General features: G+C 42.1%; 2 protein-coding genes across 5 annotated transcripts in view; both read left to right on the top strand.

The window, feature by feature from the left end:
• The window catches only part of LOC130910422 (ankyrin repeat and IBR domain-containing protein 1-like), a 55,568-nt gene extending 37,179 nt beyond the window's left edge, over nucleotides 1-18,389 (top strand). Inside the window, exons 21-22 of one of the 4 annotated variants that reach the window (XM_057827705.1) lie at nucleotides 1,048-1,257; nucleotides 4,629-10,064. In XM_057827705.1, coding sequence (XP_057683688.1) covers nucleotides 1,048-1,257; nucleotides 4,629-4,729 — 311 coding nt within the window. In that variant the 3' untranslated portion in view covers nucleotides 4,730-10,064. The other 3 variants (XM_057827704.1, XM_057827702.1, XM_057827701.1) reach the window with 3 other exon arrangements.
• Nucleotides 18,390-18,686: 297 nt separating this feature from the next.
• On the top strand, nucleotides 18,687-25,248 carry snrpd1 (small nuclear ribonucleoprotein D1 polypeptide). Its single transcript, XM_057827650.1, has 4 exons — nucleotides 18,687-18,849; nucleotides 19,204-19,280; nucleotides 21,387-21,578; nucleotides 25,061-25,248. The coding sequence occupies exons 1-4, from the start codon at nucleotides 18,836-18,838 to the stop codon at nucleotides 25,135-25,137; spliced, it is 360 nt and encodes a 119-aa protein (XP_057683633.1). The 5' UTR covers nucleotides 18,687-18,835; the 3' UTR covers nucleotides 25,138-25,248.
• The last annotated feature ends 53 nt before the right edge of the window (nucleotides 25,249-25,301 follow it).

Here is a 25,301-nt window from a genome sequence, read left to right as displayed (position 1 = left end):
TCGAATACGTTTTCTCGTTCACGTGACTTTAGCTGCCCCGGTGAACACAAGTCCAAACATTTCGAAGTGCTCTGAAAAATGGAAGACGCTTGGATTATTGCTGTGAGTGACCATCCTGTCCTTTACAACACGACGATGTCAACTTATAAAGACCGGAACAAGAAGGACGCTGCCTGGAGGGAAATAAGCGATGCTCTCAATGTTTCTGGTAAGTACTTAAAACGCCGCAGCTAAAGCAAAAAAGGCAACTGCTAAATTGTAAACGGGCTACAGTACTTAAAGCCAAGCGATGTATTTACTTTCTGCTGACTTGTACCGTCTTTGCTTAAGTTCTTGACAACTACAACTCAGACAAAACGGAAATCGGCTATGCTTTATTTGTTTACAATAATCGATTGAAAGACAACCGCAACAAAACAATGGTAATATCAGTAACATTCAAGCAAGCAACAAAGTCAACAAAGTGGCTAGCAGGCTACAAAGCCAAGTTATTTAGCGACTACAGGCTTGCAGTCTTTGAGTTTTGGGCTTCCACAGTTTGTACACAAAAAGGGCCTCTTGGCTATTTGTGTATTTGCAATGCCTGTTCATAGAATAAATATTTTTCTGTTCCTGTTGCATCAGCTGATACTTGTCGGCGAAAATGGAAGAGCCTGCGGGACACGTATCTCAGGAACAAAAGATTAAAAAAGGAGGGAAAAAGGAGTGGAGCAGCGGCTGGTTCGGCGCCGATGTGGAAATACACAACAGTGATGGCGTTCCTTGATAAATTTGTCGCGCCGAGAAAGACCTCTACCAATTTGAGTTCGTTTGCATGTGCATAAAGTTTTGATTGCATGTGCATGTAAAGTTTCTGTGCGGTACGGAAGCAATTTTCAGGAACAAAAACTTGGCATATCTGCTCAAAAGAATGCCATCCCCCTTATAGGCAGCATTGTTACTATGTTTTGGGTTGTTTCATTTTTATTATTTACTTATATTTATGTAATTTTTTTGTAGACATGAGCCAACATCAGAGTTTGATGGGGGTGTCTCCTCCTGCCATAGAGCCAATCTGTCCTGAAACTACACCCTCCATGGACTGGCCTTTTGGAACACCTGCCTTGGGAAGCACAGAGATCCCGCTGACACACTGCACACCAGCCATGGGTCACGTGGCAGAAACGCCAGCCGTTGAGCTCTGTGCAACTCAACTTCCACAGTTGGCTGAGGACCCCTCCTCTTTCACCCCAGCAGTCACACCACAAAGGCTGCGTGGTATGTATTAGGAGTGCAACGGTTTGCGGTTCAAAGCCGAACCGTACGGTTCGCCCTGTACCAGACATGTCCAAAGTCCAGGAAATGCGGCCCGTGGTCAAATTTCATCCGGCCCCAAGCCTCTGTCATAAAATCAATAACGTCTGGCCCGCACACAGACCTTAATAAATTGGTCAGCAGTACTGCTACCAGCATATGAAGTAGCTTACACACTAAATGCTGCTCCTCATTTAACCACTAAAAGGCAGCAGCACTCTAATGCCCCTTTCCCACTGAAACTAGTGGGTCAACGCGCGTTTTTTCCAAGCCGATGCAACCCACTAGCAATTGGCATTTGGCACCTTTCCCATTGACAAAAAAAAAGCTGTGTCTTTTTTTTTTTTTCACCCTTCTAACCCCCCACCCCTCCTCAGCCGTGCGTAAGGTTACGTGACGTCACCACGCTAAGATCAATGTCGACAAGTGCGACCGAATTCATTCAGTTCAAGGAAGTAAACAATGCAGAGCATAATGGAAGCCTCCTTTCCGTTTGTGTTCTGTTTTCATGCTTTTTACTGCCCTCATAATGGTCGAAATGCGGCAAAGGATCAACACTCTTCTTGTGCTGCGGCAACGTAGGCGACGTGAATTGTTCTTCTTCTACTAGCTTTGTTGTTAGCATCGACGTAACTACGGTTGTGGGGCATGTAAAATGGGAGGCGACTGGCATGTTATGACGCATCACGTAAGAGCTTACGTCACCACGTAGATTAGGGTGTTGACTGTTGACCCAGGGTTTTGCTTTCACACGATCAGAGCCGAGGTGATATTAACGCGGGTCACTTGGCGGGTAGATTGACACGGGTCGAGGCGGGTCGCTGCACCTTTCCCACTGCCACCAAAAGCCGATTGTTAGTGGGTTGACACGGGTTTTTTGGCCAGTGGGAAAGGGGTATTAGCAACATTACCCCATGTTACCCTTTCCCCATTTCTAAAATGGCGACAATCAACAAAAAAAAGAAAGTTGACTGTGACGGCCGACGTGGAAATTGGACTATTCTCTAAAATACGCAACAACTGTGTCTGCATCATTTGCAAAGAGACAGTCGCTGTTTTCAAAGAGTTCAATGTGAGGCGATATTACCAAACAAGACACGCTGACATGTACGACAAGATTACAGGGAAGATACGTAGCGAGAAATTGAAGCAACTTGAAGCTAGTTTAATTTTACAGCTGCAGTATTTCGCAAGAGCCTGAGAGTCGAAAGAGAACGCCACAAAGGCTAGTTGCGAGATAGTTGAAATAATTAATTTAGGGCTGTCAAACGATTAAAATTTTTAATCGAGTTAATCACAGCTTTAAAATTAATCGTAATTAATCGCAATTCAAACCATTCAAACCATCTATAAAATATGCCATATTTTTCTGTAAATTATTGTTGGAATGGAAAGATAAGACACAAGACGGATATATACATTCAACATACTGTACAAAAGTACTGTATTTGTTTATTAGAACAATAAATCAACAAGATGGCATGAACATTAACATTCTGTTAAAGCGATCCATGGATAGAAAGACTTGTAGTTCTTAAAAGATAAATGTTTGTACAAGTTATAGGAATTTTATATTAAAAGCCCTCTTAATGTTTTCGTTTTAAATAAAATTTGTAAAATGTTCAATCAAAAAATAAACTAGTAGCTTGCCATTGTTGATGTCAATAATTCCACAATGCTACTGGTGCTGAAACCCACAAAATCAGTCGCACCCAAATGCCAGCAGAGGGCGACAAAACACCAGAAAACACAAGTAACAGGTAGACATGACACTGTGCTGTCATTTTTATCTGTTAGCGGAGGAGTGGAGAGACCGAATTCTGAGGAAGCACCGGCTTCTTTCAAATCTGCGGTGTGGCAACATTTCGGTTTCCCCGTGGACTAAAATGCGGAGGGAGAGAAAATATTGGGGGGGGGAAAAAACAATTTGCAAGCATTGCTCAGCCCTTTTCCCTATGCTAATGTCAACACTTATAACATGACTCTGGCATCTCAGCCGGCATCACCCACAGATATCACTTTCTCAGAGCAGGACAGCCCTGGAGATGACACCAGTGAAAACACATGGCGGGCTTCGTTGATTTATTTGCAACGCTTCACCCGCGTTACATTGTTCCCTCACAGACATATTTCTCCACCAACTTATTCCCTGACATTTACGAAATGGCACGCAAAGCCATCGAAGATGACTTCGCTAAAGCACATAGTTTCGCCCTGACCACTGATAATTGGACGTCCCGTGCTACAGAGTGCTACTACCTAACTGTGACCGTCCACTATAATTTATACCTGTCAAGTTGTACGGTCTCGGCTTAATTTGTACAATTGAGCACTGATTTTTACACCAGTGCCGTACGCCGTACGTTAAGTTTTTCGTGCTTTACGTTTTTTTTCCTCCGTTCGTTAATACGTTGGTTGAATGACGCGAGAAAAGTCAGAGGCACGGAGAGGGAAGAGTGTTTGTTGTGACGCTGTAGTAAACGCGATGCTAGGCGGCTCCAATATTTCCTGACTGTAGCCGACAGCCTACAACCTACGCCTAGATATCTCATGCATATAGAACTACATGCGAAATGACACTCTGTAGCGTTAGTAAACAGCTGCCATTTTAGAGCAGTAAACTTCTCAGAAAGGCTCTATTGTAGTGAACTTTCCTAGTGAACCTACGTGTAGTGAACTTTACTAGAGAACCTAAGTAACTTTTAATCTAAAATACTCCTAAATCGGCAAAAATCTTGACTTAAACATCTTTAAATGATGAAACTGTTTTAAAATTTTCACGTCAAAAGTAGACAGAAGGGAACTAATGCAAAAACGGGAGCAATTTCATCAACTTTAATGGTTGATTCACAACATTAAATTGGTTGATTGATGACCTCCAAACATAGCAAAGGTTACTATGTTTTTTGTTGTTGTTTTTTTTTGGTTTTGAAAAAAATGAAGAAAAAAAACATGGAAGGTAACACCAGTTACTTTGCCAAGTAACTTTTTTACTACTGTGTGTGTATTTCAGTTGTCAGTCACTAAACTAGCTAAAGAGCTAAGAGGCATTTTAACGGTCGAACATATTTACATTTTAAGTGTTTATTTCATTTTCTTAAAAGCAAAATAAAGGCGGTTTAAAAAAAAAAAAAAAAAAATTAAAAATGCAAAAAGCAAACCGAAACCCAACCGAAACCGTGATCCCAAAACCGAGGTTCAAACCGAACCGCGGGCTAACTGAACCGTTGCACCCCTGGTATGTATAAAGTTTATCAATCGACGTAACCGATGTCTTTGTTGGACAGGCTATGATTGTGTTGTAATGGCATGAACCACCGTTTTTTATAATGCAGGTAAAAAGCGAAAGGCGGGAGACTCCGTGGGAGACCTGGAGAATGATTCTGCAAGCCATCAGATTCCATGGAAAAAATTCACCTCTTTCTTTTGGAAGTAAAAGTTAATCGACACACTTCCAACGATGAAGCAGCAAGACCTAAAATTTAAGTTGCATCAGGTCGCGTATGAGTTTGTGAAGGCACACAGAAGCGCTGAGTAGTTTATATTTTCTTTCCATTTTATCTTCCCATACAACTACTATACTGTGTGTATTTTGCATAAGCGAATTAAAGATTGTTTAGTACTAAATTGATCTCCTGCAGTCTGGTCTATTATGTTAAGTGTATCAAAGGGGTCAAATTACAATCAGACTTATAAAACTTTGCCAAAAATGATTCGCTGTCTAGTTGAAGAAATGGTTTACATACAGTGCCCTCAATAATTATTGGCACCCCTGAAAAAGATGTTTTAGCTGTTTTATTCAAATAACATGGGACCTTAATGGAAAAAAAGAAAAATCCAACCTTCAATACAATTGCATTCATTCAGTGGGGGAAAAAATCCCACATAAAGAAAAAAATATTTGACATCAAATAATGTGTGTCACAATTATTAGCACCCCTGGTGTTAATACTTTGTACAACCCCCTTTTGCCAACAAAACAAGGTCTGGGGACTGAGATGGCCATGGGAGGAGCTTGATTTTGTGTCTGGTGAACCATTTCTGTGTAGATTTGGCCATATGTTTAGGGTCATTGTCTTGCTGAAAGACCCAGTGACGACCCATCTTCTGCTTTCGGGCAGAGGGCAACAGATTTTGATTTAAAATGTCCTGGTATTTCAAAGCATTCATGATGCCATGCACCCTAACAAGGTTCCCATGGCCTTTGGAAGCGAAACAGGCCCACAGCATCACTGACCCACCCCCATACTTCACAGTTGGTATGAGGTGCTTTTCAGCATGCGCATCTTTCGTGGTGTTTGTTGCCAAAAAGCTCAATCTTGGTCTCATCTGACCAAAGCACACAGTCCCAGTTTTTGTCCCAGTTGTTGTGTGGGACCAAGATTGAGCTTTTTGGCAACAAACACTCTAAGTGGGTCTGGCGTGCCACGATAGCCTGACGTGAGGCTCGCTGTGGCTCCCAGGAGGCGGCAGAACTCCTTCCAGAAGGAGGATGCAAACTGCGGACCCTGGTCAGATACAACATCCCTCGGTAGTCCATGAATTCGGAACACCTACTCCATTACCACCTGTGCCGTCTTCTTAGCAGTGGGCAGTCTTGGCAGCGGGAGGAAGTGGGCCATCTTGATGAACCTGTCCACAACCGTGAGGATGACAGTGTTTCCTTCAGAAGGAGGGAGTCCAGTTACAAAGTCCATTGATATATGGGACCAGGGGCGTTTGGGGACTGGCAGGCGTTGGAGCAAGCCGGCTGGGGAACGGGTGGTGGTCTTGTTCTGGCTACAGGTGGGGCAGGCATTCACGAAGTCTTGGACATCTGTTCTCAACGATGGCCACCAGAATCGCTGGGAGAGCAGGTGGATGGTGCGTTTGACACCAGGGTGACAAGCCAGGTGGGAGTTGTGGCCCCACTGGATCACCTGGGACCTCAGATTATCAGGAACAAAGAGGAAATCAGTGGGGCAGGCGCTGGGGCCAGGTTTTTCCCGGATGGCTTCTTTAACCTGCTCCTCAATGTCCCAGGTCAGCGTGGAAACTAGGCAGGAATCTGGGAGAATGGGCTCAAAATCCTCCGCTAGTGCTTCATCCTTCTGGAATACTCGAGAGAGAGAGAGAGGGCATCGGGCTTTGCATTCCAGGAACCTGGGCGGTAAGAGAGGGTGAAATTGAAACGTGTGAAGAATAGGGACCACCGGGCCTGCCGCGGGTTCAACCGCCGAGCTGTTCTTATGTATTTAAGGTTCTTGTGGTCGGTCCACACCAGAAACGGAACGGCTGATTCTTCAAGCCAATGTCGCCCTTCATCCAGAGCGAGTTTCACAGCCAGCAGCTCGCGATTCCCAATGTCATAATTCCGCTCTGCCGGGGACAGTCGGCGAGAGTAGAATGTAACTTCCCGTCCGATGCTGCGCGCTGTTAAAGCACTGCCCCGACTCCCACGTCGTACAAATCCACCTCTACCACAAATTGTTGCTCTGGGTCGGGCATTTGGAGGATTGGGGCAAAAGTGAAGCGTGCCTTAAGCGTCTCGAAGGCCTTGTCGGCTGCCGGAGTCCAACTGAACGGAACCTGTGTGCTGGTAAGCGCCGTGAGGGGCGATGCCACTGTGCTGTAATTCGGCATGAATCATCTGTAGAAGTTGGCAAAGCCCAGGAATTGTTGCAATTTTTTGCGGTTCTCCGGGACAGGCCAGGATGTAACATTTGCAGGGTCCATCTAAAGCCTTCCCTCTGCCACTATCTGTCCCAGGAATGATACCGATCTGGCGTGGAATTCACATTTCTCTGCTTTGACAAACGGAGTTTTCCAGGAGACAGCGCAGAACCTGCCGGACGTGATTAATATGGTCAGACATGGTTTTGGAAAATATCAGTATGTCATCTAAATACACAAACACAAAGATATTGAGCATGTCTCAAAGGATATCATTCACCAGGGCCTGAAATACTGCAGTGGCGTTGGTTAAGCCAAAGGGCATGACTAGGTACTCATAGTGTCCTGAAGGCGTGTTGAATGCCGTCTTCCACTCATCGCCTTCTTTCATTTGAACCAGATAAGCGCTCCTCAGATCCAGTTAAGTGAACACTGTGGCACCTTGGAGAAGTTCAAAAGCAGATGACTTGAGTGGCACGGGGTAGCTGTTCTTGATGGTTATGTCATTGAGTCCATGGTAATCTATGCATGGGCGGAGAGAGCCATCCTTCTTTGGTACAAAGAAGAATCCAGCTCCAGCAGGCGAGGACGATGGACGGATTAACCCGGCAGCTAGTGATTCATTAATGTACTTCTCCATGCCGCTTCTTTCTGGTGCAGATAAAGAATACAAACGGCTCTTTGGTGGCACCGTGCCGGTCAGGACGTCTATGGTGCAGTCATATGGTCGGTGAGGGGGTAGCGAAGTGGACTCGGTTTTGTTAAAGATATCACGGAGTCCATGATAGGCAGGCATGTTGGAGATATCTGAAACAGAACTGACAGGTTCAGGGTTAACAGGACTGACAGGTTCAGGGTTGGTGGGTATGACCGCCTCCTTCAGGCAGGTCTGGTGGCATCTCCTGCCCCATTCTCATACCACTCCAGCTTCCCAATCTATGTTAAGGTTGTGCTGGGGCAGCCACGGATAACCAAGGATGAGAGACTGCCTGGTGAGCGGAGCAGATGGAACTGAATGGACTCGTGGTGGTTTCCGGACAGAAGCATGGTCACCGGGGCTGAGAGGTGGGTTACTGTGCCGAGTAGATGTCCATCCAGAGCTTATGCAGGAACAGATGGGGAAAGTTGGTGACGCCGAATGCCGAGCTGCTGGGCCAGATCCACATCCATGATGTTGGCCTCCGCTCCAGAGTCGATTAGAGCGGTCAAGGTATGGGTGGTGTCAGGCAGCAGGAGGCGAATTTGGAGCAGGGGTTTACGAATGGGGGGAGACTGAAGACACGTCGAGCTCACCCGAATCTCCCAGACCTCTGGTGAGCTCTGGCTTTTGCTGGGCAGGTTGCGATTAACAATTGGAAAAGGCTGAGAGGCAGAGGATGCGTTCCGACGTCCCCTCTCTCGCCGCCGGGTCTGAATCCGACGGTCAATGTGGGTTACAAGGGCAATGGCTTCATCAAGAGTGCTGGGTAGATCATAGGAGACGAGCTCGTCTTTGATGTAGTCCGCCAGGCTGTGGTAGAATGCGTCGATCACGGCTTCCATGTTCCAGTCGCTGCGCCTCACCAGAGTTCGGAATTCAATCGAATACTCCGACACTGACTGATTGCCTTGACGGATGGTCATAAGGGCGCGGGATGTCTCGGAGTTAGAAAAGCCCGGGTGGAACACTTTGATCATTTCATCGCCTCTCAAATTCTGCTGTTCCCCAAAGCCGAGCCCGACCAGTCAAGTGGGTGATGACGTATCCCACTTTGGCCCCTTCGGTTGAAAAGGTCCGGGGTTGCAGGGAAAATTGGACTTTGCAACTTGTCAGAAAGGCTCGTACCTGAATTGGGTCGCCGTTAAAGCATTCAGGGTTTCCAATCTTGGGCTCGGGAGCGTCAATAGCCAAGGCTGGGTTCACCGTAACCGGGGATTCTGGAACCAGACCATTGGATTGTGGTGACGATAGAGTTGCCAGTTTGGTGAGAGTTTGGATCACCTGAGTCAGTTGATCTTGCTGTTGCTGGAGTTGTTTCTGTCGTTTGTTGCCGATCTGGATTAACGATGCGATGTCATCAGACATCCGGGAGACCTCCTCTTCCGTTTGGTGAAGATGGTCCAGGGCAAAGGGTTGATACGCTGGTTCCATTCTGGTCAGGTCGTACTGTCATGTACGAGACGGAGGACCCAGTTGCGTATCGCAGACACAGGATTTTATTGATTTTGACAGGCAAAGGAAACAATCAAGTCAAGCGGAAATGGCTAGTTGGCATGCAAACATATGCTGAATCGCTGATGACCTGACACTGGATGTTGTCTGCTCAAGGCTTATATAGTGTTCTCAGTTGTTCTTTGTGACATAATAAAGGGTACACAGTAACATGTGACGAAAGCTTTGTGATGCATGAGTGTGATGCAATATGCTGAAACATTAATATCTGCAACATTATTACTTGCAATATGATGAAACATTAATAGCTGATACATTAATACATGACACACAGCCATGAACCCACCAGGCACTCCCAAATTGCTGCTGCAACTTGCGGCACAATATTTGAGACCGTGGACACCCCCAACACGGAAACTGTTTGCAATAGACCTGTACGAGTCCCCACAAACCTGCAACACATAAAATGAGAAGCGATTAGAATGCCACACTATTTACTGTACATAAGAACGACTTCACACAGTTTTAATATGAGGGGCAAAGAAAACAGGAACAAAGCCAACATAACTGCTCCAAACATTGGCAAGATAAGTGAATTAAAAATACTGTAAACTGTAAATTGAAATTACTTAACAGCTACAGCCCAAAGGAAATAAAGATGCCAGAGTAAAGGACAACAGAATAAACATTCATCTTCCATTTGCATACATAAAATTAAACGTATTTCTCTATAACTTTTTAAAAAGTATTTATTAGTAGTATTTTAATGTATAAGGCATGAACTATTCAGTTGTGTGTAATGAATCTAAAATATATGGAAGTCTGTTTTTTTAGTACATTACAGAAAATAATGAACTTTATCACAATATGCTAATTTTTTTAAAAGGACCTGTATGATACACTTTTGCGGGCCACTCCAAATGATCTGACTGCGAGTTGGACAATCACCCTCAATGTGTTTTCTTTTTCCGCCTAGAAGGTCCAGAACGGAACGACTCCCGTCGCGGCGCTCTGGACTCCCTGGATGAAGACGACCCCAACATCCTGCTGGCCATCCAGTTGTCTCTACAGGAATCTCGGCGAGAGAGTGCCCCCGAGTCAGACGGGGGTATCCTAGGGGAGGTCCCCGACGGCCCCACGGGAGCGGCCGGGGCGCCGTGTCCAACGGACCCGCCGCGCCCTCCCCGCAGGACGGACTCCTCTTGTTGTTTGTCGGCTCTGCCGTCCGTCGCCATTCCCCTGCCGCCCCCGCCTCCCCCGCTCAGCGCCGAGCTGCTGAAGCTAGGGGACAGCCTTATGAAAGCGGGGACTCCCGAACAGAGCCCTCTCCGACGCCCCCTCGCCCCGTTGTGCCTCCCGTCTCCGGAGCCGGAACCGGATCTCCTGCTGCTGTCGCCCGTGGTCCCGCCGGGGGGACCCTTCACCCCCAGCGACCCGCAGAGCCTGGAGGCCTTGGACCCCGTGGCCAGTGCCCAGCTGCTGGACAACATCATGGCCTGGTTCAACCACAACATCACCCCGCAGAACAACCCGCAGAGCCTCGCCCTCATCCCCTCGCCGCCCACCACCGACAGCGACACGTCCCCGGAAGCTCTCGCCGAAGCCCCGAGCAGGCCCGGCACGCTGCCGCTGGAAAACAAAACCGACGAGGACGACCCGGGCGGGGAACAGGCGGCGGCCCGCTGCGACAACCCCCTGGACGAGGACCAGTCTCCAGAAGAGTGGGAGGAGAAAGTCCACTTAGTGTGAGGTGGAAGAAAAGAGCTGCTGTTTACTGTGTGTATTTTCATCATTATTATGATTATACAGTCAAATCTTGGTTCACAAACAACCGAGAACGACCGTACGATGTCTTCTATTGAAAAACCTATTTCAATTCACAGCAGAAGGATGACCAGACGCCACATGATTGGATTTCAATCATTGTCAATAGCACTGAAAGAGTTAATCTCCGCGTAATGTGAGGTTAATCTATGGCCGATCTGAGATCAAGCTAAATTGGAACCATTTTTAATCTACAGGTGATCAAAACTGAGTTTAATCTAGAAGTGGTCTGAGATTAATCTGCAGTTGGTCTGCAACCGACCTCCCAGTTCAAATGAATTGGATGTCTTCGAGTGACAAATACACTGAAATCCACAGCAGAAGGATGAAAAGAACTACGGTCCCGTAATTTTCGGGTTATAAGGCGCACCTGACTATAAGCCGCCCCCCACCAAATTTGACACGAAAACGGCATTTATTCATAGATAAGCCGCACTGGAATATAAGCCACAGCTGGGCTATTTACACCAAAACATATCAACCGTTAACACTTTATTTTATAGCGGCATTATAAGACGGTCGTAAGCAACTTTGTGTGGCATGAAAAGTGCTCTAGAAATAAAATGTATTATTATTATTAGACCAAATGAACCCCATGAAGCTATGAACCAATTGACTGCAAAGCTTCATTGCTTCAAGAAGCCTCATTTGGCCATCACTGCTCCCTTGGGGAAGATAGTCAACCTCTGCTGCCACCTGCTCTCAACACTGTTGTTGTCCAACATGCCTCCAAGCATGCATTGCGGCGCTACAGATGTAAATTACAGTCAAAATGCATGTTCTGTGCGAATTATTTCTTCAGTTACTGTTCTAGTTGTTTCATTCATTGCGAGTTATTCTATTTGGTCACACATTTTTTTACAGCGGCATTATAAGACTGTCATAAGCATCCTAAGCTTCTTTGTGTGGCATGAAAAGCGCTCTAGAATTTTTAAAAATTATTATTATAAGACCAAATGAACCCCATAAAGCTTTGAACCAATTTGCTTCCTTAGAGGAGACAGTCAATCTCTTCTGCCACCTGCTGTCAACATGTTGTCGTCCAACAGGCCTACTCGCATGCATTGCAGAGCTACCGATGTAAATTATAGTCAAAATGCATGTTCTGCGATAATTGTTTCTTTATTTCCTGTTCTAGTTGTTTCATTAATTGCGAGTTATGGTGTTTGGTAACACTTTATTGTACAGCGGCATTTTAAGACTGTCATAGGCGTTCTAAGCGTCTTTGTGTAGCATGAAAAGCGCTCTAGAAATAAACTATTATTATTATTATAAGACCAAATGAATCCCATAAAGCTTTGAACCAATTGGCTGCAACGCCTCATTGCTTGAAGAAGCTTCATTTGGTCATCACTGCTCCCTTGGGGAAGACAGTCAACCTCTGCTGCCACCTGCTGTCAACACTGTCGTCGTCCAAAATGCCTCCTAGCATGCATTGCATCGCTAAAGATGTAAATTACTGTCAAAATCTATGTTCTGTGCTAATTATTTCTTCAGTTACTGTTCTAGTTTCATTAATTGCGAGTTATGCTATTTGTTAACACTTTATTTGACAGCAAGACTGTCATAAGACCATCATAACTATGACAAGACATTGCCATGAGCATTTTTGAATGCTTATGACGGATGTTTTTTTGTGTAATCCAGCAAATTACTGTATTTCACTTTTGAATGGATGTAAAAAAAAATCTGAGCATAAATGGAGTTAGTGACATAATTTGCCGGTTGACGCATTCATTAATGCCCATGATAGTGTTGTCATAATTATGACGGTCTTATGACAGTCTTATGATGCCGCCGTCAAATAAAGTGTGACCTTTTAACCCAAATAAATCAACAAATAAGCCACAGGATTCAAAATGAAGGACAAAAGTGGCGGCTTATAGTCCGAAAATTACGGTGTATGATTTGGCGTCTATCATCGTCAATGGCACTGAAAGAATTAACCCCCTCCACTCAGCAATTAGCCTGAGATGAATCGACAAATGGTCTGAGACTGACCTACAACTTATCTGAAATTACGTCATTTGCTGCCCACGACGGGGCTAGACGTCCAATCCCTTTGAAGTGGGAAGCCTGCTAGTGAATTAACGAAATGTTTTTTTGGACTCATTTACTGCGAATGAGCGTTGCCAGCCCTTCACAGTTCAAACGGCACTGAAACATTCAATCCCAGAATGAATAAACTCCCACCTCAGAAACATTCACTTCGACTGTAACATGATTATTCTGTAATTTTAGTTAATGCTTCTGAGGAGAAGGTTTGTTAATAAGTTTTTGAACCGAGGTTTGACTAATAATTTGAGGTTTTTATTTTTCAAATCATGTTTATAAAAAAAAAAAAAAATCAAGGTAAACCTACTGAGATGGTCACAAAAAATGCTGCACATTTTATTTAATTTATTAACAAGCATCACTTGTCCGCAATCAGGTATTTATTTACTTTAATTATTTGTATATTTTTGACTAAAATCATTTTTACGATTATTATATATATAGGTGTGTCAATGCTTGCCATCACAGACCGGTGGCGCTGTAGCACCTGAGCCAATCAGAAATGTGCAGACGGCCGTTGAAGGAAAAGGTACAATTTGGAAAATAAAATATGGCACCACTAGGAATATTCATATTTTTAAAAAATACTAATGAGGAAAATGGCAAATATTTCTAGAAATTCATCTTTAAAAAAAAATCAAATTCTTTACATTGTCATTTAATATTTTTACATTTTTGCCAATTTTTTCATCCATTTTGATCCACTTTACATCAACAGGCGGCGCTGTAACGCCTGCTACTGGAATTGTCGTTTTATTAGCTAAAAAAAAATCACTGAAAAAGGCACAATAACCACAAAATGGCGACAATGATGTAATATGACAACTAAAACAACAGCCATTTTTTTCCCTCTTTTACATGCCCAAAATATTTTTTAATACTTTAATCCTACTTCAGTTGTTATTTTGATGTTAATGAAGTGTAATGCTGCCACATAAAACAAATCTAGCATAGCTTTCACCGTCTTAAAAAAAGAAATGTTAAAGTGTGTATGCCAAAGCAACAGATAACGCTGTAACTTCTACAGTCTGAATTTCCTTGTTATCCAATCACAAACAAGAAAGCCATTTTGAGGAAATGTATACAATAACTCCATCTCTTGTTTCGAAATGTGAAAAATTTACAGTTTTTTAGATTTTTGTGCGTGTTCCAGTTTTTGTGTTTTTGTGTGGACAAGGCCTCAAGTGTTCAGTAACGTTTTGGTGCTCAAATCCAAACAAAAAGGCCAACAACAACAGAAAAATAAAAATCCTGCTGTAGCCTTTAGCGTTAGCGTACTGTACAATCAAGCGGGGCTCGTTTTATACTGGACCTTTTGTGCCTGTAGGATAAAAACCCACACGCTTGTGTTCATTTTTTTTTTATTACCATTATTTTGTTCTCCATTATTTATCCTAAAAGATTCACCGCCTGTTCGTAAATCACAATTACAACGAGGTCAGCCATTTCCTAAGTGCCATCAATGGATTCTCTTTTGATTGTAGCTAATTTTCACGCAGATGTCAGTGTTGCTACGCAGTACAAAATTCTGGGGGGAAAATGTCATTTGTTTTTGAGGTTAAAAAAAACATGAAGATGTCACTTATTTTGCCCCTTAAAGGGGATGTTCAGAATTTTTTATATTAGGCTTAATCTTCGAGTTAGCGAGGGTTTAATTAGTCGTGAAGTTGATTGCAACAATTTCTGTGTAGTGTGTTAGTTATTTGTTAGTTTCAGGGCTCCGGAGTGGCTTAGCTAGCGCGAGTCAATTAGGCCCACTTAGCATGCCAATAAAAAACAACATACGCACACATGAAAATCATCAATGACCCATACAATCAATTGTGTTGTCTATGTTTTCAGGATAAAGTTATTATAAACGGCAACATTTGTAATCCAGAAGCAGGGCGGAGTGATAAGACGGTTTTTTTTCACTGCTGATTTTTTGTCGTAGCCAGTCAGGGGTGTGCCATCTTAGGCACCCCACGATTCGATTTCGATTACGATTCAGGGTGCTACGATTCGATTTTTGAACAATGATCACTAGGGGTTTGACAAAATATCGAAATGGTGATATATCGTGATACTTTGTATCCCAAAAGGTTATCGATATGCTCCTGCCAAGAATCAAGATATCGTTTTAAAAAGGTGTCAATGTTTCCACCACAGGTTATCAATAGGGTTGGGATCTGGGCTATTTGTAGGCCATGACATTGACTGGATAAGTCCTTCTCCAAGGACTGCTTTAACGGTTTTAGCTCTGTGGAATGATGCATTGTCATCTTGGAAAATGACAACATATTTTCAATTGAAGGGATAAGAAATCTAAAATTTCAATGTGAACTCGTGCATTTATTGAAGATTTAACCACAGCCATCTCTCCAGTGCCTTTGCCTGACATGCAGCCCTATATCATCAAGGACTGAGGGAATTTTGATGCCTTCTTCAGGCAACCATCTTTGTAAATCTCACTGGAATGGCACCAAACAAAAGTTCCAGCATCATCACCTTGTCCAATGCAGATTCTTGGCTCTTGACACCTTGTCCAATGCAGATTCTTGACTCCTTGTCCAATGCAGATTCTTGACTCTTTACAAGGTGATGATGCTGGAACTTTTGTTTGGTGCCATTCCAGTGAGATTTACAAAGATGGTTGCCTGAAGAACCTGTTCCAGGTAGACCTTAAATGGCCCAAAATTACCTAATCGCCTGGCATTGACTGCCACTGACAGCCATAGACGTTCAATCTGTTTGAAGTGGGAGGGATGGCAGCGAATGAACGAATGTTCATTCGCTGCCACCCTCCCAGTTCAAATGGATTGGACGTCTACTAGTGATAAACTCATTCCAATTCACAGCAGAAACTTTTCCTGTGTATTAGTTGTTTGTACTATCTTAGAATGATTTCCTGACCAATGTATCGATAATCGTTGTATCGGCGTATCGTCAGATCATCGTTATCGTGATCTTTGTATCGCACATCGTATCGTGAGGTACCATGAGGTTCCCACTCCTAATGATCACGGTATTGACAATGATCGCGGTTATCGCAATTATCACAATTATCGATGCATCATACATTACTGATTAATAAAGTAGCTAAACAAATTATGTCCATGATTTATTTAAAATATCCTTATGATTCAACAGGAACGATGGAAACATGCCCATACAACAAAAAGCTTCTATTAAGCTGCTTTTTTATGTATTTATTTTACATGAAAGTGCAAAAACATTAACCATTTTAAAGGGAGTACTTATTTCTCTGAACAATACAACAAAATTTACACTGGTGGAATAAATTCCACATTTTCTGGACACAAAGTGTCTTTAGAAATAACACTTCTTTTAACCAATATACTTTGTTTTCACAGTGTTACCTCCCTTGTGTAACTCTTGGAGTGACAGGTGGAAATCACAACTGCTCTTGATCACTTTTACCTTGTGGCGTTTATTGCCGAGCACATAAAAAAACAACACAGCCACACACACACTCATTACAGCGCATGCACTTACTTCTCTCCCTGCCCACCCACGCGCACACACGCCTGTCGGCTTGCAACAACAGATTTCTGTACTATTTTGCATGTTTGTAGTACTTACCATTGTACTTAATCATGGTTTTACACGTTCTGATTATGAAATACACGTTAGCGAATGAGCTAATTAGCTTAGCGCTCGCCGCTAACTATTAACATCTCAAAAACAACAACGATAAAGGCTAAACAGTACAAGAGGGTTCGTGTACTAACCTCTTATAGACGCACACAGGTCTTAGCAACACACTGCGTCTGTTAACGGTGTCCGGGCGGCAGACGTGTCTTGAATTTCGTTCTGCTACGAGCGGCTGTCATAATGTTATGAGTGAAAATCATCGTTTTTGAACCTTTATGAATGGTAATTGAATCGTCTCGTGTCGAATTGCGATGCATGTAATAATCGATTTTTTGGAACTCCTCTAGTAGCCAGCAGCAAGTAACCAGTTTATATTCTTACTCATTTTTCATAGGGAATTTATGGAAACTTTCCTTGGCCCATTTCTTCTGTCTGTTTCCACAGCCTCTAAATGCACATTTCACCATGTTTCCGGCCGTCAGTCAACTCAGCAGACTGATGCTGCATTCGAGGAAGTTGGGAAGTTTCCAACCTCTGATCTGGAAAAATATCATTGGAACGCCTCTCCTATTTGATCACTTATGAGACGGCAGGTTTGCTGGAAGTCAAAATGTCTTTTGATGGCCAAAATTAACAACTTGTTGTGATGAGCCATCTTTGCTGTTTACGTTCGGTTAGAACGATCACAACGGGTGGGAGATTTCCAACCTTCCTCGAATGCAGCGTTAGCACGAGTGGCCGAAGCACTCCTCTCTATTGTGGTCGTATTACGCATTTTAAAAAATATATTCCTACAGAATCAAATAAATTTCTGCGTTTTTTTTTTTTTTTTTGCGACATTGATTTGGCCGAATGGCTTGCCTTGCCTTGTAACAAATATCTGGATTTTGAATGAATTTGACTATGTTTGATCTGTTCGTAGATCTGTATGGTTTTTTATTGGCATGCTAAATTGGTCCCATTGACTCGCGCTAGATTAGCCACACCGAAGCCCTGAAATTATCAACCAATTTACAAACTGCACGGAATTTGTTGAAATCAACTCCACCAAATAATTAAACCCCAGCTAACTCAAAGATTTAGCCTAATGTCAAAAATTCTGACCTTCTGCTTTAAGAAATGTATTGTGTATTGTATTAATTGGCGTGCTTATGATTTTGTGCCTTTTTTTTTTTGTGTTGCTAGGTTGATGTTTTTCTTCGTAACTGTTTGTTTTGACTTTCCAGACCAACTATGTAGCCTCAAATTGCTCTTTTAACAACAAGTTGAGATTTGACTTAGTCGAGTCGGTAAATTTGGAGATTTGGATGTGAAAATCAGAAATGTTGCATTTAATATTTAAAAACTAGGTTACCATTTCAGGCAGCCATTTTGTTTTTGTATTGTTTTTTTTTTTTTTTTTTTTAAGAAAATTAAATGATGGCACATGACGGTAATTATTTTTGGAGGGGCATTTGGTGACTGTTTTATCATAAAATACAACAGAAATCAAAAGAAGGCATTTCACATCCATCTACGATACTTGATACATTCCCACCTGCGTACATAAGAGCGGTTATTCAATGTGTGGCAAAAATGAAAGTATCAGTGCTGTTTACGCTCAATTAAATGGAAAAAAAAGTGTTGTTCTAGTCCAATGTTTGAGTGCTCAGTCTTTTGAAAAGCATTTTCTTTGACATATGGATATAGTCAATCACCAAAAAGTATGCATTTTTATTTGGTAAATCAATGTCAAAATGTCCATATTATAATTATTTTTCAGGCCGTCTACAACGTTAAAACTTATGGAGGACCAAAGCTGCCAAAATCAAAAATAAATCAATCAATAAAAGGCAAAATAAAAACGAATATAAATACACAAATAAGATCCAGAAATTAAATATAAATACAAACATAAATCGCTAATTAAATAAAAGTAGAAATAAATATGAATATATATACAAAAATAAATTAAAATGTTAATTTATTTTTAATTCTTGTATCTAATTTTGTATTTATAGTCGTATATATTTTGCCTTTTATTGATTTATTTTTAATTTTGGCAGCTTTGGTCCTCCATAAAAACTACATAGAGAAAAGTGTAATTCCACGCCTTGCCTATTCACGGCGCCGTAGTCTCCAGAACTCCTTTTGGTCGCGCTTAAATGACGTCAAAGCAGCGCTTTTTGAACGTTACGTCCATCATTAGCGGCCTGCTGGTTTTCTTAAATCGAGCGCCGTAATTTTTTTGCACCTCAACTTTGGTGTAGGAATTGTCGTGACAACATGAAACTAGTCAGGTGAGACGCTTTTTAAAGCATCTATGTTTGTAGTAATGTGATGTTTGGTGTCTGAAACAAAGATTTTGATGCTCGATGGCGTTAGATTGAAGTCAAGGGGAGGATTGTGTTGGAGCTAGCTAGGCGGGAAGTGGTGGTCCGAATGAATGGAAACTCTGAATACAGCCATTAAAGTACACATGTATTGAAATTTACTTAAACCATAAGGTATATGACGTCATATGTTACGCATATAAGGCCTTCGACCAACATAGGCTTCGTCTAAAATGGCACCAGAGTCTTTGTTTTGGTTCACGTTAGCGTACTGGCTAATAAATACGGTCAATGTTACGGTTTTTGTGTGTTTCTCAAAAGGTTTTTGATGAAACTGAGCCATGAGACGGTTACCATCGAGTTGAAAAACGGTACCCAAGTCCACGGCACTATTACAGGTAAGTTGACCTCTAAAAAACACAAACGGAAAACTCACTTTGAAGGTGGACAGCACTGGTCAAATGTTTTGAGACACTTTGCCATTCACTTGAATGGGAAAGTGTCCCAAGACTAATATATATATATGGCGGAAAACACAGACAAGACTGAAAAAGCAGTTTCTGCTCTTGCACCCCTCTTTAAAAGAAACTGCTGTATTTTAAGCCAAAACAACTTGTGTTTGATAGAACAATATGTTTATATGCTGCTTACCCTGAAAACCCGCGTATGAAAAGGTAAGTAATTATATTTATTATTCAAAATGTGTCATTTTTAGCTTAGAATCATTAATTAATGTCTAATATTTAGTTTAAAAAAAAAAAAACTTAAATTATTCACTCGCATATTTTAAACTTTTAAACAAATTACGTCACAATGAAAAATTTGGCATCTGTAAAAAAAAAAAAAGATATCTACCTCTTAACTATAACTTAATTGTATTTTATTTGTTACTGCCGCATTTTCCCTGATATGTTAGATGATAAATAATCGGTCCAAACAAAAAAATTTGAAAAATGACATTTAAAAGGGTAACTATATGAAAAAACAAAATCTCAACCACTCCTTGTTGTCTGCAATTTCTGCATCGCAACCCTTGTTATATCACCCTGTTTCACCCATAAAATCCCCTCAAAATCCGGCTGTGGCCATTCACAGCTGTATCTTGACACTCGGTCATACATGCTACATGGAGTTTTTGGATCGAAACATGATATGTAAGCGATAATATCGCGTTAAAATTGTGGCGTCTTTAATTCTGCTCTCGCCTCCAGTTAGGGTTTTGCTGTTTAAACAAAATATTTTTTCGAAAATGCCCTCCTGTTCAAAATTTTTCTTCCCCCAGAAAATTTAGATTTTAAGCTTTCCAATGATGTATCACACGTGCATATCGGACAATTTTGAAATTTGGCCAAATTGGGGCTCTCAGAGCGGAACTTCACGTCACTTGAGTGTTTTCCGCCATATATATATATATATATATATATATATGTGTGTGTGTGTACGGCGGAAAACACGGACAAGGCTGAAAAAGCATTTTCTGCTCTTGCACTCCTCTTTAAAAGAAACTGCTGTATTTTAAGCCAAAACAACTGTTGTGTTTGATAGAACAATATGTCTATATTCTGCCATAGCAGATTCATGGCACATGAAGCCCCCAAACTATTTTTAATTTGTCCGTTTTACCATGGAAACCCCCGTTTACAGACGTCGCGCAACCGCTTTTGTTTCAACCCAGCCATAAAACGAAGGTAATTAGTTATATTTATTATTCAAAATGTCATTTCATCATTAATTGATGTCTAACATTTGGTTTAAAAAATGAACAACATTAAAAAATTGTTCACTCGCATATTTTAATCTTTTAAACAAATTACGTCACAATGAAAAAAATGGGGTCTGTAAAAAAGTCAAGGATATCTACCTAATAACTGTAGCTTAATTGTATTTTTTTTGTTACTGTCGCATTTTCTCCGATATGTTAGATGATAAATAATCGATCCAAACGAAGAAAAATTGGGGAGGGGGGGTTAAATATATGAAAGAACATTTCGACCACTCCTTGATGTCTGCGATTTCTGCATCACAACCCTTGTTATATTACCGTGTTTCACCCATAAAATCTCCCCAAAAAAATCCAGCTGTGGCCATTCACAGCTGTGTATTAACACTCAGTGATACATGCTACATTGAGTTTTTGGATCAAAACAAGGTAAGTATGCGATAATATCTCGTTAAAGTCATGCTGTCTTTAATTCTGCTCTCGCGTGCTCTCACCTCCAGATAGGGTTTCGCTGTTAAAAAAAAAGTTTTTTAAATGCCCTCCTGTTAAAAAATTTTCTTCCCCCAGAAAATGGAGATTTTAAGCTTTCCAATGATGTATCATACATGCATATGGGACAATTTTGAAAGTTGGCCAAATTGGGGGTCTCAGAGCGGAACTTCAAGTCACCTGAGTGTTTTCCGCCATATATGTCGACTTAAAAAGATATTTTTAATGACAAAAAAGCCCTCCTTGTACAGGTACGAGAAAGGCCAGCCACAGTTAAATCTTTTAATATTTGCAGGTGTTGACGTGAGCATGAACACGCACCTGAAAGCAGTGAAAATGACTTTGAAGAACCGCGAACCGGCGCAACTGGAGTCGCTGAGCATCCGCGGCAACAACATCCGCTACTTCATCCTGCCCGACAGCCTGCCGCTCGACACGCTGCTCGTCGACATCGAGCCAAAAATCAAGTCCAAGAAGAGGGAAGCCGGTAAGCGCCGTAATCAGATGGCCCGCCAGATTGCTTGCTACCGGGTCATGTTGAATAAGATGCTATTTGTAAAAAGGCATTAAACCGAGGCTGAATGGACCTTTTCGTTTTCAAATGTGTTTGTCTGTCATTGCGCCATCTAGCGGCAGGGGATTGCGTTATAATACACAGGCCCTTTTATTTCCAATACAAAAAACTCCCAACGCACACGGCAGGTGAAATTGAACGCTGTCTTTGTAGTAGTAGCCTAGTAGTATGTAAACTATCCAGAATGTGAGTGCACGGCCATGCTGCACGCCTTGGATGGGGGAAACACGCTAGCATGAAAAATTTGGACCGAAGCAGCTGTTTTTGGATGGGAAAGAATAAAAAAATGATCTCTGCACCCCTGACTTCTAGTGCTCCTCCACAAGTGTAACTTTGGTTTGTTGTAACGTTTGTCTCAAATAGCAATAATTAGTCTTGAGTTAACGTTCAATGACCTGTCAATATTTTAATGTCCATTCATTTTTACTTATACAGTGATCTAGCTCTTAAAAACTTTGCGCCCTCAGTCCATCGTGGATTTTTTTTTTCCCCCAATTAAAAAAAAATTATAAATGCAGTGTTTTCTAGAACTGTGCTGATCTGATCACGTAGTCTCACGCTCACTCCTGACGTTTTTCTTGGCCAGGCAGTGCACTGGAGTTGCTTATCAAAGTTAACGATGATTGACTTACGTTAAGGTTTGATCTTGCCAGAGACGCATGGGAGGTGAAACTTCAAAGCGCCACATGCGTCAATCATCGTTTAACTCGTTACAGTTGCTGTGGCAACTCATTGTGTGTAAGGGAAGATTTGAGTGGACTCACTCAATGAAGCATTTACCAACCACTAATTTTGCAAGTTCTCCCACTTGAAAACATTAGAATTTATGTTAATTGTCAACATGGGTAAACCTCAACCATAAGAGACAGAATGTGGATGGAAAAAAACCCCCAGAAAATCACAATGTTTGATACTTTTTTTTTTTTTTTTTAAGAATTTAATGGCATATCATTGTGGAAAATAAGTATTTGGTCAATACCAAAAGTTCATCTCAATACTTTGTTATGTATCCTTTGTTCGCAATAATGGAGGCCAAACGTTTTCTGTAACTCTTCACAAGCTTTTCACACACTGTTGTTGGTATTTTGGCCCATTCCTCCATGCAGATCTCCTCTAGAGCAGTGATGTTTTGGGGCTGTCGTTGGGCAACACGGACTTTCAACTCCCTCCACAGATTTTCTTTGGGGTTGAGATCTGGAGACTGGCTAGGCCACTCCAGGACCTAGAAATGCTTCTTACGGAGCCACGCCTTTGTTGCCCTGGCTTTGTGTTTGGGATCATTGTCATGCTGAAAGACCCAGCCACGTCTCATCTTCAATGCCGATGCTGATGGAAGGAGATTTTCACTCAAAATCTCTCGATACATGGCCCCATTAATTCTTTCCTTTACACAGCTCAGTTGTCCTGGTCCCTTTGCAGCAAAACGGCCCCAAAGCATGATGTTTGCACCCCCATGCTTCACAGTGGGTATGGTGTTCTTCAGATGCAATTCAGTATTCTTTCTCCTCCAAACACGAGAACCTGTGTTTCTACCAAAACGTTCTATTTTGGTTTCATCTGACCATAACACGTTCTCCCAGTCCTCTTCTGATCATCCAAATGCTCTCTAGCGAACCGCGGAGGGGCCTGGACGTGTACCTTCTTCAGCAGGGGGACACGTCTGGCAGTGCAGGATTTGAGTCCCTGGCGGCGCATTGTGTTACTAATAGTAGCCTTTGTTACTGTGGTCCCAGCTCTCTGTAGGTCATTCACTAGGTCCCCCCATGTGGTTCTGGGATTTTTGCTCACCGTTCTTATCATTTTGACGCCACGGGGTGAGATCTTGCATGGAGCCCCAGATGGAGGGAGATTATCAGTGGTCTTGTATGTCTTCCATTTTCTAATAATTGCTCCCACGGTTGATTTCTTTACACCAAGCGTTTTACCTATTGCAGATTGTCTTTCCAGCCAGGTGCAGCTCTACAATTTTGTGTCTGTTGTCCTTCGATAGCTCTTTGGTCTTTGCCATAGTGGAGTTTGGAGCGTGACTGACTGAGGTTGTGGACGTGTCTTTTATACCGTTAATGAATTAAAACAGGTGCCATTAATACAGGTAACGAGTGGAGCCTCGTTAGACCTCGTTAGAAGTTTGACCTGTTTGACAGCCAGAAATCTTGCTTGTTTGTAGGTAACCAAATACTTATTTTCCACTCTAATTTGCAAATAAATTAAAAATCAAACAATGTGACTTTGTTTTTTCCCCACATTATGTTTCTCATGGTTGAGGTTTACCCATGTTGACAATTACAGGCCTCTCTCATCTTTTCAAGTAGGAGAACTTGCACAATTGGTGGTTGACTAAATACTTATTTGCCCCACTGTAAGCATTCAGTAATGCCCATGATGGTGTCAAGTCATAATTATGACGGTCTTATGACCGTGTTATGAAGCAGCTGTCAAATAAAGTGTTACCTATTAACCCAAATAAGCCGCACTGGACTATATATAAACCGCAGGATTCAAAATGGAGAGAAAAGCGGTCTGAAAATTTTAGTAGTTGAATGACACCTCTTTTATATCCTGATGGGGTCTGTATTGCTTTCACCGGCACTAATTAACTATGAGGAGGGTGGCAGGAAGCCTGCCACACACAAAAACTACAAATGTGCTGACTGCTTTACGGCATATGTCACTTTCCTCATTCATTATAAAGAAGGAAGTCGATGCGAATGCATTTGTGCCAATCCTGCAAAGAGTGCAGTGCGACATAAAGTTTTGTTCGGGGGGGGGGGGGGGTGAGTTCAGGCTGCAAGGATAAAATGATACTCAAGAATAGACATTGGACCAGCTTTCACTCGTTGGCAGGATGCGCTCCTTCCCCCAATCAAACTCAGCAGTCTGACAAATACAGGTGGGGTGGGGAGGAGGGGTTAGCCACACGGTTACTAACTGTCATATGCTATTGTTTTGCCACAATTGGATTCATTATCACAATTCCTCCTTCACACAGCTGCTGGAAATCGAAATATCGTTTAATCCATCTGCAGGTGACTGGGAGATCGTAATTTTACAACACTGCGCGTGTGTCCGCTGTACTTCATAGGAAACGCAGTCTTCCTTAAGGCAAAGCACTACCAACAGCTTAACAACAAAATTGTGTATCTTAAATATTGATGCTGACAAATTTTGTTTGAATTTTAAAGCGCAAAAAAACTTTGTCAACATTTTATCCAGTTTTTGTGGCTTACTTTTGATGCTGAAAAAAATGTCTGTTAGAATTTCAACTTGAAATCGTGTATTTCCCGTAGTAGTCACGACCTACAGTAACAAGACCATCACGTTTTGCTTGAAATATTCCTGTAAATTTTGCAAGTACTTATTAACAAACTTTTGTCAACGATTCCTGTTTGTTGCAGTGGTCGGACGAGGTCGGGGCAGAGGGCGTGGACGTGGCAGAGGACGGGGACGAGGCCGCGGGGGTCCTAGGAGATGATCAACTCGCTCCTGAAAACATTTGTCGCCTGCTCTTTTCTGTTTTTGTACAGGATTCTTTTTTTTTTTTATTTGTACATTAAAATGTTCCTTCATAAAGAGGGATTGAGTACCTGTGTTGCCTCATTACATTTTTCTTTCAGTAAAGTTTAAAAAAAAATTGAA

The sequence above is a fragment of the Corythoichthys intestinalis genome, chromosome 22 (genome assembly GCF_030265065.1).
Source record: "Corythoichthys intestinalis isolate RoL2023-P3 chromosome 22, ASM3026506v1, whole genome shotgun sequence".
NCBI classification, from domain to species: domain Eukaryota; kingdom Metazoa; phylum Chordata; class Actinopteri; order Syngnathiformes; family Syngnathidae; genus Corythoichthys; species Corythoichthys intestinalis.
The sequence above is the reverse complement of the archived record's forward strand: the minus strand, read 5'-3'. Positions and strand labels throughout refer to the sequence as shown.